The sequence below is a fragment of the Callithrix jacchus genome, chromosome 1 (assembly GCF_049354715.1).
Source record: "Callithrix jacchus isolate 240 chromosome 1, calJac240_pri, whole genome shotgun sequence".
NCBI classification, from domain to species: domain Eukaryota; kingdom Metazoa; phylum Chordata; class Mammalia; order Primates; family Cebidae; genus Callithrix; species Callithrix jacchus.
The window spans coordinates 192797833-192813626 of NC_133502.1; the positions used below are offsets into that span (position 1 = coordinate 192797833).

General features: G+C 41.9%; 2 protein-coding genes across 47 annotated transcripts in view; one reads left to right on the forward strand and one right to left on the reverse strand.

Moving 5' to 3' along the window:
- LOC100392935 (calcineurin-binding protein cabin-1) overlaps positions 1-15794 on the reverse strand; it is a 48482-nt gene that overhangs the window by 11740 nt on the left and 20948 nt on the right. For 10 of the 31 annotated variants that reach the window (XR_013521497.1, XR_013521507.1, XR_013521506.1 and 7 more), the window contains one exon: positions 15195-15308. Coding sequence is in view for 8 of the 31 variants with exons in the window: in XM_035306632.3 (XP_035162523.1) it covers positions 15195-15308 (114 nt within the window). In the remaining 23 variants the exon portion in view is untranslated. Of the gene's footprint in view, positions 1-104; positions 10593-11153; positions 15309-15794 lie in introns of those variants that run through there. The other 21 variants (XR_013521478.1, XR_013521480.1, XR_013521494.1 and 18 more) reach the window with 7 other exon arrangements.
- The window catches only part of LOC128929690 (uncharacterized), a 42828-nt gene continuing 27336 nt past the window's right edge, over positions 303-15794 (forward strand). For 15 of the 16 annotated variants that reach the window (XR_013521526.1, XR_013521530.1, XR_013521533.1 and 12 more), the window contains exons 1-5: positions 303-547; positions 2622-2731; positions 4152-4354; positions 6057-6184; positions 8532-8641. Coding sequence is in view for 3 of the 16 variants with exons in the window: in XM_078335725.1 (XP_078191851.1) it covers positions 376-547; positions 2622-2731; positions 4152-4232 (363 nt within the window). In the remaining 13 variants the exon portion in view is untranslated. Of the gene's footprint in view, positions 548-2621; positions 2732-4151; positions 4355-6056; positions 6185-8531; positions 8642-12906; positions 12995-15794 lie in introns of all 16 variants that reach the window. The other variant, XM_078335728.1, reaches the window with a different exon arrangement.

The following is a 15794-nucleotide window of genomic DNA, read 5'->3' on the forward strand; positions in this document are numbered from 1 at the left end:
CCTGGAAGCTCCCCAGGCAAAGGGAGCCGATCTCGAGGCTGGGGTCACAGGGCTCCAATCCTGCCACCTCTAGGGCCCTAGAGCCGGGAGGAGAGACTGGGTACCTTTGGTCCACCGCTGGGGCTGGGCAGAGGCTCAGCCTGTACCGCAACGCGAAGCTGCTTCTGTGCAGTCCGAGCCGCGGCCCCTTTAAGAGGGGGTGGTGCTTCAGCCAGTCGCTAGTGACGCTACTGGTGTGCGCGCCTCTACGGAAGCAGAAACGGCGCTTTCCGCGGGGCCCCGGCGGAAGCGGAAGCGTCTTTGAAGTGAGCGGAAGCGGCGGCCTTGTGGTCGGAGCGAGCAAAAGCGGCGGCCAGAGTGGGCGACGTAGTGCTAATGAGCAGAAGCGCAGTCGGCTTCCAAGCGAGCCGAAGTTATCGCGCGGTCCCAGCCGGCAAAAGCGGAGTCGGTGTCCAGCGAGCAGAAGTGGCGGCGTCCAGAAGCGGCGAGCTTCGGAGAAGCCGTGGTGGCTTCCATGTGATGGGGGAGCAGGAGGGAGGCTTCCGCGGTAAGTGGCGGGGCATGGACTCCACCGGGGACCCTCTGGGCCTCCCTGGTCCTTCCCCGCCGCTCGCTTTTGGGCCCTGACTCCTTATGGGCATCTGGGCCCCAGTAGTTTGCGTGGCGGTGGTTGTGGGGTCCTGGCCGGCCCAGCGTGAGCACCCTGGCCGGGAACGGTGTGCGACCCGTGTCCAGCGTATAGGAGGGCCTAGCTCAGAGGCCGCGGTGAAGCGCGGGATCTGGGACCCTCCGAGCCCCTGGCCTTCTGAGCTGAGGTCCAGGGTTATTTTGATGTTTCAGGACCTTTAGAAAGAGACCTCGCTAAAACACAATAGAACAGGTGACCTTTGTAGTGTCAATTCTTTGAGGAGTCTCCAGGTATTTAGCTGTTTTCCGTGGTGTCTTTACTGATTTTCATTTAGTGTATGAGTTCCCTTTTCTCCAAAACCATACCCGTGTTCCTTTTTTTTTTTTTTTTTTTTTTTCTTTGGAGACAATCTCGCTCTGCCCCTGCTGGAGGGCAGTGGTGCCATCTGGCCTCACTGCAACCTGCGCTTCTGGGTTCAAACAATTTTCCTGTGTCAGCCTCCTGAGTAGCTGGGACGACAGGGGCCTGCCATCGCGCCAGGCTAATTTTTGTATCAGTAGTAAAGACGGGGTTTCTCAATATTGATCAGGCTGGTTTCAAACTCTTGACCTCAGGTGATCTGCTGCCTTGGACTCCCAAAAGTTCTGGGATTACTGGCATAAGCCACCGAGCCTGGCCTCTCCTATTTTTAAAAAACTTTCTAGGAATATTCAGTAAGTGTGAGATTATCTGTGTGTGGGTTTCAGTTAAACCACACACAGTAAATTAACTTTGTTGGATAGTTAATTTTCAGGACCTTTTATCTGTTACTCGATTTTCTGTTGCAGAATTGTCTGTTCAGGTCCTTTGGGAAATATTAGATTCTTTTGCTACTTTGTAGTGTTTTTTGTGTACACCTTAGATGACAACTCATGAATTACATGATTACCTGAAATTTTTGCCTAATCTATAGGATGCTTTTTAAATTTGGAAAGTAGTTTCTTTGCCGTGCAGAACCTTTTCAGGTTGATGTAGTCCATGTTTATTTTTGCGTTTTATGCATGTAATTTTGGTCACCCATATAAGAAAATACTTATCAGTGACAAAGCATTTAATTGTCAATGAGGTTTTTCTTCCAGGGTGTTTGCTTCAATAGAATATATGCTCAACCTGTGTTTTAGTTAAAAACATTTTGTGGTTAATGGTCTTTTGTTCTGGTCTTCGGGGGTTTTTTTGGTTTGTTTTTTGCCGGGACGGGTTGATTTTCATATATCATGTAAAATCGGGGTCCTGTTTCTCTCTTCTGCATTCAGATAACATTTTTCTCAAAGGTATTCATTGAGCAGACTCTGCCTTCCACACTGCGGTGGTCTTTATCAAATTGACTTGACTATGTCCGTATTTGCGTTGATCTTGTTTTGTCCTCCCCATTTTCATCCACAATTCTAGGTATTGTTTTTATCCAGGTACCATATATGTGCTGCATAACTGCAGCTTGGCAGTGTGATTTAATATCGAGGATTGTGGGTCCTCACTTTGATTGTATTTCTCGGGATTCCTTTAGATATGAATTGCTTTTATGGTTCCCTGTGATTTTTAGCAATATGTATTTATTTCTGTTAACTTTTTTTTCCACAACATAAAGGTGCACAATTAGGGGTACATTTTCACATGTGTAGATTGGGTAATGATCAAATCAGGGTACTTAGGATCTCTGTTCCCTCATAAGGTATTATTTTTGTGTGGAGCGAACACATAAAATTCTCCTTTCTTGTCCTTTTGAAAAATATAATATTCTTAACTCCAGTCACCAGGCTGAGGAGAACACTCAGATTGATTCCTTTAAGGTTAAGATAACTTTGCTTCCGTAACCAATCCCTACTTCCTCCTCTATCTCCCAGACAGACCCTGGTAGCCAATACTGTGCTTTCTACCTCTTTTAAGACAGACATCTTAAGATTCAGTGTTTGTCTTTCTTGGCCCAGCTCATTATGTTTAACATCATGTTTTCCAGGTTCATCTGGGTTGCTCCACATGACACTGTTTAATCATCATTTCGGTGGCCGAAGAATATTCCCTAGTGTATGCATACGAGAGTTTCTTGATCCCTTTGTGGATGGACAGGTAGGTTGAATGTATACCCAGTAGTGGGAATGCTAGATGGTATGCTATTTTTCTTTTCTATTCTTTGCAGGACCCCCAACTGTTTTTTTATAGCGTTAATACTAATTTACGTTTCCACAAACAGTTCCCCTTTGTGGAAATTCATACTAGAAGTTGTCTTTTTAAATATTTTAATCTGTTTGTAATGTTCATTCTAGTTGGAGTTAGGTAAGGTCTGAGTGTGGTATTGGTCTTCATTTTTCTCAGCATAGTAATGGTAACCACATTTTTGCAAAAGTTGCATCAGTTTCTTATCTGCACAAATATCTCTTCAGGTTATTTGGTTTGGTTATTTTTCTGCTTTTTTTTGTTTGTTTTTGGCCAGCCGGTAGAGTTACTGGCTTGTACCTTTTCAAAAATAACCCCTTATCCAACTGAATGTTTGCCCAAATGTTTCTTAGTTTTTAGTATACTTTTTCATTCTGTTCATTGTTTGTTAGACACAAACTCTTCAGTGTGACGTGGCCCCACATGTGTATGATTTCTTGGTTAGCTGTGCTGTTGGTTACTAATGAAGGAAAAACTCAATCACTACCAAAGCAGTCCATTGGCCACGATTTTCTTTTCCTTGTATTTTTGTTTTTGCACATCGTGAGCATACATCCAAGTGCAGTAAATATCCGCACACTGAGGTTGTCTTTATAGGAGCTTTATGGTTGCAAGTTTTGTGTATAATCTTTAATCCTTTTAAGTTGATTATTGTGTATTTCATACAATGAGAGTCCTGTATTATTCTTTTGCATATGGACACCTAGTTTTGAAAACCTTCCCCATTGTGTCAGTTGGTAGTGTTTTGAAAAATATATTCACTCTATATAAATTTCTGTTTATTATTAAACGCCCTTGTTTTGCTCACTGGTCTGTGTTTCTCTGTGTTTACCAGTAGCATATGGGTTGGTTAACTAGGGATTTTCATTTAATTAGAACTCAGGGAATGTGATACATGCCACATGGTTTGTGTTTCTCAGGGTAACTGTGGAAATTCAGGGTGTTTCACATTTCCATATAAATTTTGGCCTTGTTTTCTTTATATATCTTAAAACACCATTTGCCATATATAAATGTATATAATTAGAGGGTACAGGGAAGATTTTGATACATGTGTATTCTGAGTAATGATCAAATTGGGTTATTTAGCAGCTCTTCACCTCGTATAGTTATGATATTTTTGTGTGGTAACAACATTCAGAATATTTTCTTCTAGCTACTTTGAGACATATGATACATTTGTGTTAAGGCCAGTCACCCTGCTGTGGAATAGAAGACCAGAATTGATTGCTCTCATCTGAGGGGAAGTTTTTACCCATTACTGATTCCTTCCCAGGCCCTCTCCATCTTCCCAGCGACCTCTAGTAACCCCTGTTGAACTTTCTGCTTCTAGGAGATGAAGATATTTTCAGTCTGCATGCCTGAGATCGTGTGGAACGGGACTTTCTCTACCAGGCTCATTCGTTGGACCTGATGTTCTCCAAGTTTCTTCATGTGGCTGCAGATGGCAGGATTTCCCAGAGCTTTATGGCTGGAACATACTCCATGGTGTATCTGTACCGCAGTTTCTTCATCCCTGCAGCTGTGGGTGGACAGGTAGGTTCTTCCGTACTTTGGCCACAGTTGCAAGTGCTTCAGTACCCATGGAAGGCAGATAGCTCTCTTCAGCCCAGGGATTTCAGCTGCTTTAAATGTGGAACCAGTGGCGGGGCTGCCAGCTGACATGGTAGTTGTACTGTGAAGTTTTTCAGGAACCTCTTGCTGTTTCTCAGTGTGTGTATACTAGTTTATGTCTCCACCAATAGTGATGAAAAGGTTACCTTTCTGTAAGTCTACACTGGCTGGCGCCTTCCAAAATTTGTGTTTTGTTTTTGGTAGTATTCATAGTGAGTGGAAGGAGACAGAATCTTAGCATGGTTTTCATGGACATTTTTGTGAGTATTAGTGATGTGGAGAAAGTCATTTGAGAAATCCCCATGTGGCTTTCCATGGTGTCTGAACTGGTTTGCATTTCCATCAGCAGCAGAGCAGCATCCCTGTCCTCTGCCTCTCCTGCATTCGTTCTTGTGGACTGTGTCCTAATCGTCATTCTGGCCAGTGTGAAATACTATCTTGTGGGCCTTTTGCTTTGCCTTTTTCTGATGCTGACTGAGGCAGAGAAGTGTTGTCATGTCTGTTGGTTGCTGTAAGCCTTCTTTTGAGGTGCATGTTTTCATGCCCCTGCCCTTTCTTCATTGAGTTTTTGTTTTCCTGGTTTATTTGCTTAACATCTTTAAGGTAGATCCGGGAGATTAGCCTTCATCAGATGCATGCGTGGGAACATTTTCTCCCGTTGCGCAGGCCGTCTGTTCACACTGTTGGTCATTTCTTCTCTGCAGCAGCTCTTTTTATATTAGGTGCAACTGGGCAATAATTGTTTTAGTTGCATTTGCTTTTGGAGACTGAGACACATCCACGCTGTGCCAAATCCTCTGTCAGGAAGGGTGTTTCTAGGTTCTCTTGCAGGCTTTTCGTAGTTTGAGGTCTTGCATTTACATCTTTCATTCATCTTGAGTTTGTGTCTGTACACCGTGAGACAAGGGGCCCACTGTTTTTCTTCTGCAGCTGGCTAGTCATTTATGCCAGTGCCATCTATTGAAAGGAGGGAGTCCTTTCTCCAAAGCTAATTTTTGTGGATTTTGTTGAAGATCAGATGGTGTTAGGGGTGAGGGTTTCAGTCTGGGTCCTCTAATCTGTTCCACTGCTCTGTGTGGAATGGGGTCCCTAGCTTTTCAATGAAATTTAACATCAGGAAGTGTGACACAACCGAGGTAGTTTGGATTTCTCAGGATTGCTTTGGAAATTCAGTGTGTTTTATGGGCCACATGAATTTTAGCATTGCGTATTTACATAGTTTTTAAAAGGTTGGTCATATAGTAAAGGTATACAATGGGCGGGGGGAGTTACAGTGGGGCATTTTGATTAATGCAGACACCGAGGAATGATAAAATCAGGGTATTTAGAGCCTCTCTTATCAGAAACAGTTGTGAATTTCTTTGTGGTGGAAACATTTGGAATCTCCCAGATTTTGTGAAAAGGGTGTGATGTTGTTGTGTTAACCTCTGGTCACTTGGCTGTGGACCAGCGAGGAACGATTCATTCCTCTCATCTAAGTGTAACTTTGTGCCTATTTCTGACCTCTGCCTGTGCCCCTTCTTCCCTCCAACCTTTAGTAACTACTATTGTGCTTTCTAGACCTATGCAATAAAGCCTTTTATTTTGGATTCTACATTAGTTTTTCTTTTTCTGCCTGTCTTAGGTCATACATGATGTCCTCCAAGTTCAACAGCGTGGCTCCAAATGATGACATTTCATTCCGGTTTTCTAGCTGAAGACGATTGTGTTTGTGCACATACATTAGGTATCCCTTCATCTGTGGATGAGCAGGTAAGTCTATTCTTTGTCTTGGTAATTGTGAGTAGTGCTGCAGTCCACATAGGATGGTAGATGCCTCTTGCATGGACTGATTTCTTTTGTCCTGAAAGTATACTTAGTAGTAGACTTGTTAGATGAAGCAGTAGTTATAGGTTCAACTTTTGGAGGAAGCTCCCACTGGTGTCTGTAGTATGTATACTAATGAACATTCTGACCAAATGAGTTCGTCTGTGGAAATTGACAGCAGCATTTGTGTCTCTTTTAATGTATTTGATTGCTTTGATAACATCCATATGAATTATAGTGAGATCATGTGTGTTGTTTTGATTTACGTCTTTCTCGTGATTTGTGATATTATCTAAGTTTGTAAAACTTGTTTTCAACATTACGTCTTCTTTGCAGAAATGTCTATTTAGGTTATTTGGTCCCATTTTGTTTAGTTATTAGTTTAGTTATTGGTTTCTCTTTTGCTAGTAAGTAGTGTTTGTTGCTTAGACATTTTGAAGACAACCTTTCATCATATGTAGGTTTGCCGAAACCTTTCTTGTAAAATTCAGGATAATTTTTTTTTTTTTTGAGACGGAGTTTCGCTCTTGTTACCCAGGCTGGAGTGCAATGGCGCGATCTTGGCTCACCGCAGCCTCCGCCTCCTGGGTTCAGGCAACTCTCCTGCCTCAGCCTCCTGAGTAGCTGGGATTACAGGCACACGCCACCATGCATAGCTAATTTTTTGTATTTTTAGTAGAGACGGGGTTTCACCATGTTGACCAGGATGGTCTCGATCTCTTGACCTCGTGATCCACAAGGTGCTGGGATTACAGGCTTGAGCCACTGCGCCCAGCAGATTTTTTTAGAAATCTGCTTGGGCACAAACTAACATATGATGCAGTCCCACGTGTGTCTGTTTTCTTGTTGTCCTTTGATGTAGGTGACTGATGAGGAAAAACAGAATCATGACCAAACTATCCCATCACCTATGAGTTTTTCCCCCCTGTATTTTTTATTTCGTTTTGGCACACTGTGAGCACAGATCCACATTGACCTAAATATACCCACACCATGTGTCTTCTCACTGGAAGAGTTTGATGCTTTTGACTTTTGATCAGTCTCTAATTCATTTTGAGTTAATCCTTGGTCTTTTTACACAATTGGGGTCCTATTCTACTTACATAGGGATATCCAGTTTTCAAATCCATTGACTAAGCAGATTCCCCCCTCTTCATTGTGTCTTTCGGTGTTCTTTTTTTAATTTTTTTTTTATTTATTTTTTTATTTATTTTTATTTTTTGCCAATCAGTTTGAGCTTATGAGGTTGCTCAGGTTAGCCTTGAACTGATGACCTCGCCTTGGCGAGCACCATGACCTCCGGTGGGAGCCACTTTGGACCCCGTTTTTTTTTGAGACGACGTATTGCTCTCGTTACCCAGGCTGGAGTGCAGTGGCGCGATCTCGGCTCACCGCAACCTCCGCCTCCTGGGTTCAGGCAGTTCTCCTGTCTCAGCCTCCTGAGTAGCTGGGATTAGAGGCATGCGCCACCATGCCAAGCTAATTTTTTGTATTTTTAGTAGAGATGAGGTTTCACCATGTTGACCAGGATGGTCTCAATCTCTTGACCTTGTGATCCACCCGCCTTGGCCTCCCAAAGTGCTGGGATTACAGGCTTGAGCTACCGTGCCTGGCCTCGGTGTTCTTTTACAAAATGTGTACACCACATAGGAATTTGGGTTTGTGATTGAGCTCCCTCATTCTGTCTGTTGGTGGGTTTCTCGGTTAGTGCCAGTCATCTATTGTTTAGATAACTGGCTTTTCAATATAATTTCAAATGGAGGACCGTGATGCAATCCATGTACTTTGTGTTTTCAGGGTTGCTTTGAAATTCAGGGTGTTTCATGGTTCCTTGTAAATTTTAGCGTCATTGGTATTTTTTTTTTTTTTTTTTTAAAAAGAGATTGCCCTAGAGTATATGTATATAACTAGAAGATACAGGGGCCATTTTGATATGGGTACACCTAGCATATTGATTGAATCACAATATTTAGCATCTGTGAAGTCCTCTAGGTATTATTTGTCTGTGGAGATGATACTCATAATCCTTTCCAGCTATTTGGAAATTTTACTACAGTATTAACCCTGGTCACCCTGCTATAGAAGAGAAGGGCAGGACTGATCTGTTTTCTAAGTGTAACTTTGTACCCATGACCAATCCCTGCTTAGGCGCCCCTTCCCCACAGCCTCTGGTAACCAGTATTGATCTTTCTGCTTCTATGAGGTCAAGTCGTTTCAGATTCCATGTGCATGAGATCATGCAGTATATGCCTTTCTCCGCCTGGCTTATTTCATTTAACATAATGTTCCTCAGGTTTTTCCACGTGGCCGCAAGTGACGAGATTTCACCCATTTCTACGATTGAAGAATATTCTGCTCTGGATGTATATTGGTTTCCTCATCCCTTCATCAATGGAAGAATAGGTAGGTGTATTCCCTATCTTGGCTATCGTGAGTACTGCAGTACGGAGGGTAAGGCAGGTATCTGTTCCACGTAGGAATGGAATGATGGCTGGATGAAATGGCGTTTTTACTTTGAGGCACTTCCAGCTGTTTTTCGTAGTGTGTATAGACGTTGACATTCCCACCAATAGTGTATGAGAAGAGTTTCCCGAAAGTCTGTACTAGTTGTTTCCTTTTAAAACTTTTATTTCTGTTTTAGGTAACAATCATTCTGCATGGATGGAAGCAGTATCTCAGTGCAGTTTTCCTTGATATTCTTGTGAGGATTAGTGCTTTTGAGAGACTTTTCTTTTACCTGTGAGTCAGTTTTACATCTGCTTCGTAGATACGTCTGTTCAGGTCCTTTGCCCAGACTTAGCTTGGGTGTTTGTTTTTGTTTCCCCCCACTTGGTTGTGTTAGTTTCTTGCACAAATTTTATAACGACCCCTTTCAAAGACAGGATTTTCCATAGTTTTCTTTCAGTCTGTGAGGCACCTTCTCTTCTGTTCATTGTTTTCTTTTCACAGCATAAGATCAATGTTTTCTGTAGTTCCACGTGTTTACATGTTAGTGGTGACTTCTGTGTGCAGTTAAAACCAGTGAAAAAGATTGCCAATCCATGGCATTGTCTATGGTTTTTTTCCTTCTTTCTTTTTCTTTTTATATTTCACATTTGCAACTCGTGTGCATAGATTAGTCTTCTAAACTGTGTGCTTACCCTTTTTTTCCTGAGGGAAGTAAATGGTTTCAAGATTGAGTTTAGGCCTTCAGTGTAATTGACATCGATTTTTGTCCTATTTCCATGTTTTTCATGTGGTTATCCAGTTCGCTCAAAATCATTTATTATTTTCCCATTGTGTCTTTTTGTCTTGTGTTGAAAAACATGTTCAGTGTACATTCATTTGGGTGGCATGTGGAACTCCCTCATTCTGTCCTTTGGGTAGCCTTTCTGTTTTTATGCCAGTGGCAGGTTGTTTGGGTAAATAGAGGTTTTAGTTATTTTATCATTATGCTCACTTAGTGCCTTTAGTTTCTTGCATATGTTAGATGACAGTTCTTTTCGGATATATGATTTTCTATAATTTTATCCCAACCTGTAGGGTGCCTTTTCTTTGGGTTCACCGTTTTCTCCTTGTTTATAAATAATAGACACTCACCCTGTGTTTTTTCCTGAGAGCTTGTTAAGTTTCAGGATTAAACTTAGGTGCTGAGTTGGTTTTGTGTTGATGTTTGTGTTCTTATGCAACGTAAGGGTCTCACTTCAGTCCTCTGCCTGTGAATACCCAGGTTTCTCAACCTGGGTGCCTTTGGTGTGTTTCTGAAAAATGTGTTTATATTATTTTGGTCTGATTGTCTGGCTCCTTCATTTGGTCAATTTGGTGATCTTTCTGTGTTTATGTCACTAAATGGATGGAAAGGGTCAGGGTAAGTTTTCTTTTTTTCTTTTTCAGTAGCTTTCCACCTTGATTTGGTAAAAGAGTACCTACATTTACTTCGATTAACAGTATTGCGAACACAGTACTAGTGGGGTGGTTCATCAGTTGATCATCTATCTCAATTGGGGTACATGTTAGTGAAATGATAGAAATAACAAAGACATTTATCAAAAGAGGGCTCTCATGCACAAATAAGTTCCAGTATCAAAAATTCAGTAGGCTGGGCACAGTGACTCATGCCTGTAATCCCAGCACTTTGGGAGACCGAGGTAGGCAAATCACCTGAAGTTAGGAGTTTGAGACCAGCCTGGTCAAAATGGTGAAACCCCATTTCTACTAAAGATACAAATATTAGCCGGGCATGGTGGCACATACCTATAATCACAGCTATTCAAGAGCTGAGGCCGGAGGATAGCTTTAACCTGGGAGGCGGAGGTTGCAATGAGCTGAGATTGTGCCATTGCACTCCAGCCTGGGGTATAGAGTGAGACCCCATCTGAAAAAAAAAAATAATAGTTCAGTAAACAAATGTCACTTAAACTATATAAGAGCTATAAAACAGTTAAAAACTCCCCCCAAAATTTTGGAAGGACAGATAAGGGTGAGATAAGATCATTAACTGGATTGAGACACATAGAATACTACCGACAAATAGGACATAGGGATATAAAAGTAAAAGGTGTATCAGTGATAGAGTTTGTTAGAAAAAAAAACAGTTCAGTAATACTTGACTTACTAAGAAATTTGTCTAGGGCTTGGCTGTTTTTCAACTGTGGGAAAAAGAACTGCACCCCAAAAGCCAGGTGCAGTGGTGCGCAACTGTAGTCCCAACTACTCCAGAAGTTGAGGCAGGAAGATTCCTTGAGCCCAGGAATTCAAGGTTGTAGTGTGAAATATGGTGCCAGTGAATAGCTACTCTCTCACTTCAGCCTGGGCAACATAGCACGACCGTGCCTCTCAGAAAGATTACAGCAATTATAAAACATTTGTTTCAACAGAAATGTAACTTTTCTGTGTCTCATTATTTAAAAAAATTCAGTCAGTGCACCTTAACTTATAATTTTGATGGTGTTTTTATGATCTTAACACACAGAAAAGTAATATAGGCCCATGCTAAATGAGGTCTCAACCTTCTATCTTTACCTGGGTTCATGTCGCAGCACATCACAGAAGAGCAAATCTAATGCTTTTACGAAAGCATTGCAGCAGATAAAAGAGAACAAATTAAATGGATGTTCTAATACATAAATTACAAACTAGCTAGCTGATTAAAAGCATCAACATATTGCTTTGTGTTATTTCTCTGAGTATACCCATATCTATGTGCCCATGAAATGTTGGTATGCCTCCATTGAGACTTGTTTTTTCTCCTTATTTACGTAAAATATAACACACAGTTTAGTGACAGAACATACGATATTTTGGTTTTCCATTTCTGAGTTACTTCACTTAGAAGAATGGCCTCCAACTCCATCCAAGTTGCTGCAAAAGACATGATTTCATCCCTTTTGATGTCTGAGGAGTAGCCCATGGTGTATGTGCACCACAGTTCCTGTATGCACTCATCAGTCGATGGGCACTTAGGTTGGTTCCATATCTTTGCAGTTGCAAATTGTGCTATAAACATGCATTTGTACGTGTCTTTGTGTCTTTTTTCATGTGACTTCTTCTTTTCCTTTGCGTAGATACCCAGTACTGGGATTGCTGGATGAAATGGTAGTTCTGCTTTTACTTCTTTAAGGACTCTCCATGCTGTTTTCCATACTGGTTGTGCTAATTTACATTCCCACCAGTCGTGTAAAAGTGTTCCCTCTTCACATTCAAGCTGACATTGTGTTTGAACTTTTTAATTGTGGCAGTTCTTGCAGGAGTAAGTTTGTATCTCATTGTGGTTTTCATTTGCATTTCCTTGATTAGTGATGTTAGTGCCCTTTAAATAGAGACTTCAGTACTTTCCTTGTTTCATTCTTCCTATGAGACCACAACAAAGACAGCTAAATTTCTATTTGTTTTTATTTTGACATGAAGTCTCACTCTTGCCCAGGCTGGAGTGCAGTGGCATGATCTTTGCTCACCGCAACCTCCGCCTTCCGGGTTCAAGCAGTTCTCCCGTCTCAGCCTCCTGAGTGGTTGGGACTACAGGTGCCTGCCACCATGCCCAGCTAATTTTTCTATTTTTAGTAGAGACAGGGTTTCACCATATTGGTCAGGCTGGTCTCCAACTCCTGACCTCAGGTGATCCGCCCACCTCAGCCTCGCAAGATGCTGGGAATACAGGCGTGAGCCACTGCTCCCAGCCAAGGCCACAACAAGACATCTGTGAACTCTCACCAGACACCAAATTTTTTGGTGAGTTGATGTGAAATTCCCAGCCTCCAGAACTCTAATAATGTCTGTTGTTTATAACCCACCCAGTTTATGACATTTAGTTATAGCAGCCTGAATGAGCTAAAACGGTATGTGTGTAATTACCTTCTTAGCACTGCATTTGCTTGAATCGGTAAGTTTTTGGTATGTTATGTTTTCTATTTCTTTTATCTCAAGATAATTTCTGACTCCCTTGTGATTTCTTTTTTGATACATTGGCTAGTTAAGAGTATGTTGTTTAGTTTTTCTTTTCTTTTTTTTTTTAATTGAGACAGGGTCTCGCTCTGTCACCCCGGCTGGATGGCAGTGGTGCAATCTCTGCTCACTGCAACCTCCCTGACTCCCAGGTTCCAGTGACTGTCATGCTTTAGCCTCCCAAGTAGCAGCGATTACAGGTGCCCGCCACCATGCCCAGCTAATTTTTATATTTTTATTACAAACAGGGTTTCACCATGTTGGCCAGACTGGTCCCGGACTCCTGACCTCAGGTGATCCAACCTACCTTGGCTTCCCGAAGTGCTGGGATTACAGGTGTGAGTTACCACATCTAATGTAATTTTTCAAACAATGGAAAAATTTGTGATTTTTTTAGAAAGTTCTCATGTTAATTAATTTAATGTGACTAGATATGATGTTTTGTATACTTTCTGTCTTTAAAGTTGATTAATCCTTCTCTTCTGGGCTAATATATTGTCCATCCTTGAGAATGTTCCATGTGCACTTGAGAAAAATGTGTGTTCTTCTGCTGTTGGATGCAGTGTCCTGTGTATGTCTGCTAGGTCCAATCGGTTGATAGTGTTGTTCCGTTTATTTTCTTGATCATCTTCAGTCTACTTTTCTACTCACTGTTAAAAGTGGCATATTAGGGCTGGGTGTGTTGGCTCATGCCTGTAATCCTAGCACTTTGGGAGACCAAGGTGGGCAGATCACCCGAGGTCGTGAGGTCGAGACCAGCCTGGCCAACCAGGCGAAACCCTATCTCTACTAAAAATAAAAAAAATAGCCAGGCATGGTGGCAGGCACCTGTAATCCCAGCTACTTGGGAGGCTGAGGCAGGAGAATCACTTGAACCTGGGAGGCAGCAGTTGCAGTGAGCCAAGATCATACCATTACACTTCAGCCTGGGCAACAGAGTGAGACTCTGTCTCAAAAATAAAAGTGGGATATTAAAGTCTCCAACTGTTTTTGTAGAACTGTATTTGTTCCTTAAATTTTGTCAGTTTGCTTGATGCATTTTAGGGCTGGGAAGTTTATGACATATATGTTTATGATTATTATGTTTTCTTGGTGAATTGGCCCTTCTATTAATGTAATATCCTGATCTTTTGCAATTTTTTTTGACATAAAGTTTATTTTGTCTGATATTATTATAACAACCCAAGCTCTCTCTTGGTTACTATTTGTGGGGAATATGTTTTCCATCCTTTAACTTTCAGTGTTTAAATTATTTGTAGAGATGGAGTCTCTTTATGTTTCCCAGGTTGTTCTTGAACTCCTGGGCTCAAGTGATCTTCTTGCCGTGGCCTCCCAAAGTGTTGGATTACAGGTGTGAGTCACTGCGGTTGGTCCAAATCAATGATTTTTAGTATATTGACAGAATTATGTAACAATCACCAAAATCTAGTTTAAGAATATTTCATCATCCCAGAAAGAAACTTGTGCCCATCAGAGTCACTTTTCAGTCTCATTTCCAGCCCTAGTCAACAAGTAAGCTGCTTTCTATCTCTATATTAGGCTGTTCTGGACCTTTCATATAAACGAAATCATGCGACGTGTGTTCTTTTGCATCTGGCTTCTTTCACGAAGCATTGCGTTGCTGAGGTTGATCACTGTGGTAGCATGCCTCAGAACTCATTTCTGACTGCTGAATAGTATTCCTTCGTATTCCCCACATTTGAATTCCTTCGTCAGTTGATGGGCATTTGGCTTGTCTCCACTTTTTGGTTCTTGTGAGTGTTGTTGTTGTGAACATTCACCTACACGTCTTTGTGTGAACATACATTTTCATTGTTCCTGGTTAGATACCTAGAAGTAAAGTTGCTGACTTTAAGGCAATTTGACTTTATTTTATTATTATTTTTGTCCTGAGCCCCTTGCGCCTTCTGCTAGAGAAGGCGATTTTATTTTTAACATTTTGAGAAACTGTCATGCTATCTTCCAAAAAAGTGGCTGTACCATTTTACATTCCCACTGGCAGTGTATGAGGGTTCTGTTCTCCACATCCTCTCCAGCACTTGGTGTTATGCGTCTGCTTGGTTGTAGTTATTCTAGTGGGTGGAAAGAGACACCTCGTTTTGGATTATTTGCATTTTCCTAGTAACTAGCGATGTTGAACACTTTTTAATGGGCTTATTGGACATTAAAATATTATCTTTGGAGAAATGCTTCTTCGTGTTCTTTTCCCATTTTTAAGTTGGATTGTCTTTTAATATTGAGTTGTAAGAGTTCTTCTGGGTATATCGGTTATTAGACATATGATTTATAAATGTGTTCTCCCGTTCTGCACTTACTTTGCACCAGAAACCATTCTACATGCTTCACTGGTTCACTCAACCCTCATTAAAACTCAGTGAGGCAGATACTCTAGAGGTAGAGAAATAGGGGCAGAGAGGTGAGTTTCCAAGGTTCCCCAGCCAAGAAATGGAAGAGGAGAGGTAAGGCTCAGAGCACCCAGCCCCACAGTGCATACACTAACCACCACAGCACACTGCCTGGCCTGCTGGTGCCTCACCTCCCGCAGCAAACGCGCCTCCAAGAGCTTTTGGTAGGCTTTGGCAGACTCCTCAAACCGGTCATGTTTCTGCAGATCCAGGGCCTTGTGGTACAATGCAAAAGCCTCTGCTTCCTGCAAACCAAGACAAGAGATGTTTTTATACAGCATAAAGATCTGTCTTTTTTAAGACAAAAATGTATGTAAGGCAGGGCAATAGTCAGAGGAAGCAACCATGTGATTAGATGGCTGGAACTTTCAGCTCCCGGACCTCCCAACTTCCAGAACGGGAAGAGAGGCTGACAATCGAGTTTATCACCAGTGATTTAATCAATCATGCTATCTGATAGAATTTCCATTAAAAAAAAAAAACCCTAAAGGACAGGGTTCAGAAAGCTGCTAAGCTGGTGAACAACATTGAGGTGCTGGGAGGGTGCCGCACCTGGAGAGGGCACAGAAGTTCTGTGCATCTACCCCATACCTTGCCATAAACATCTCCTCCACTTGGCTGTTCCTGAGTTGTATCCTTCGAAATAAATGTAGGTAAAGTGTTTTCCTAAGTCCTGAGTCGTTCTAGCAAACTGTCAAACCTAAAAAGGTTGGGGGTGAGAATCCCTGACT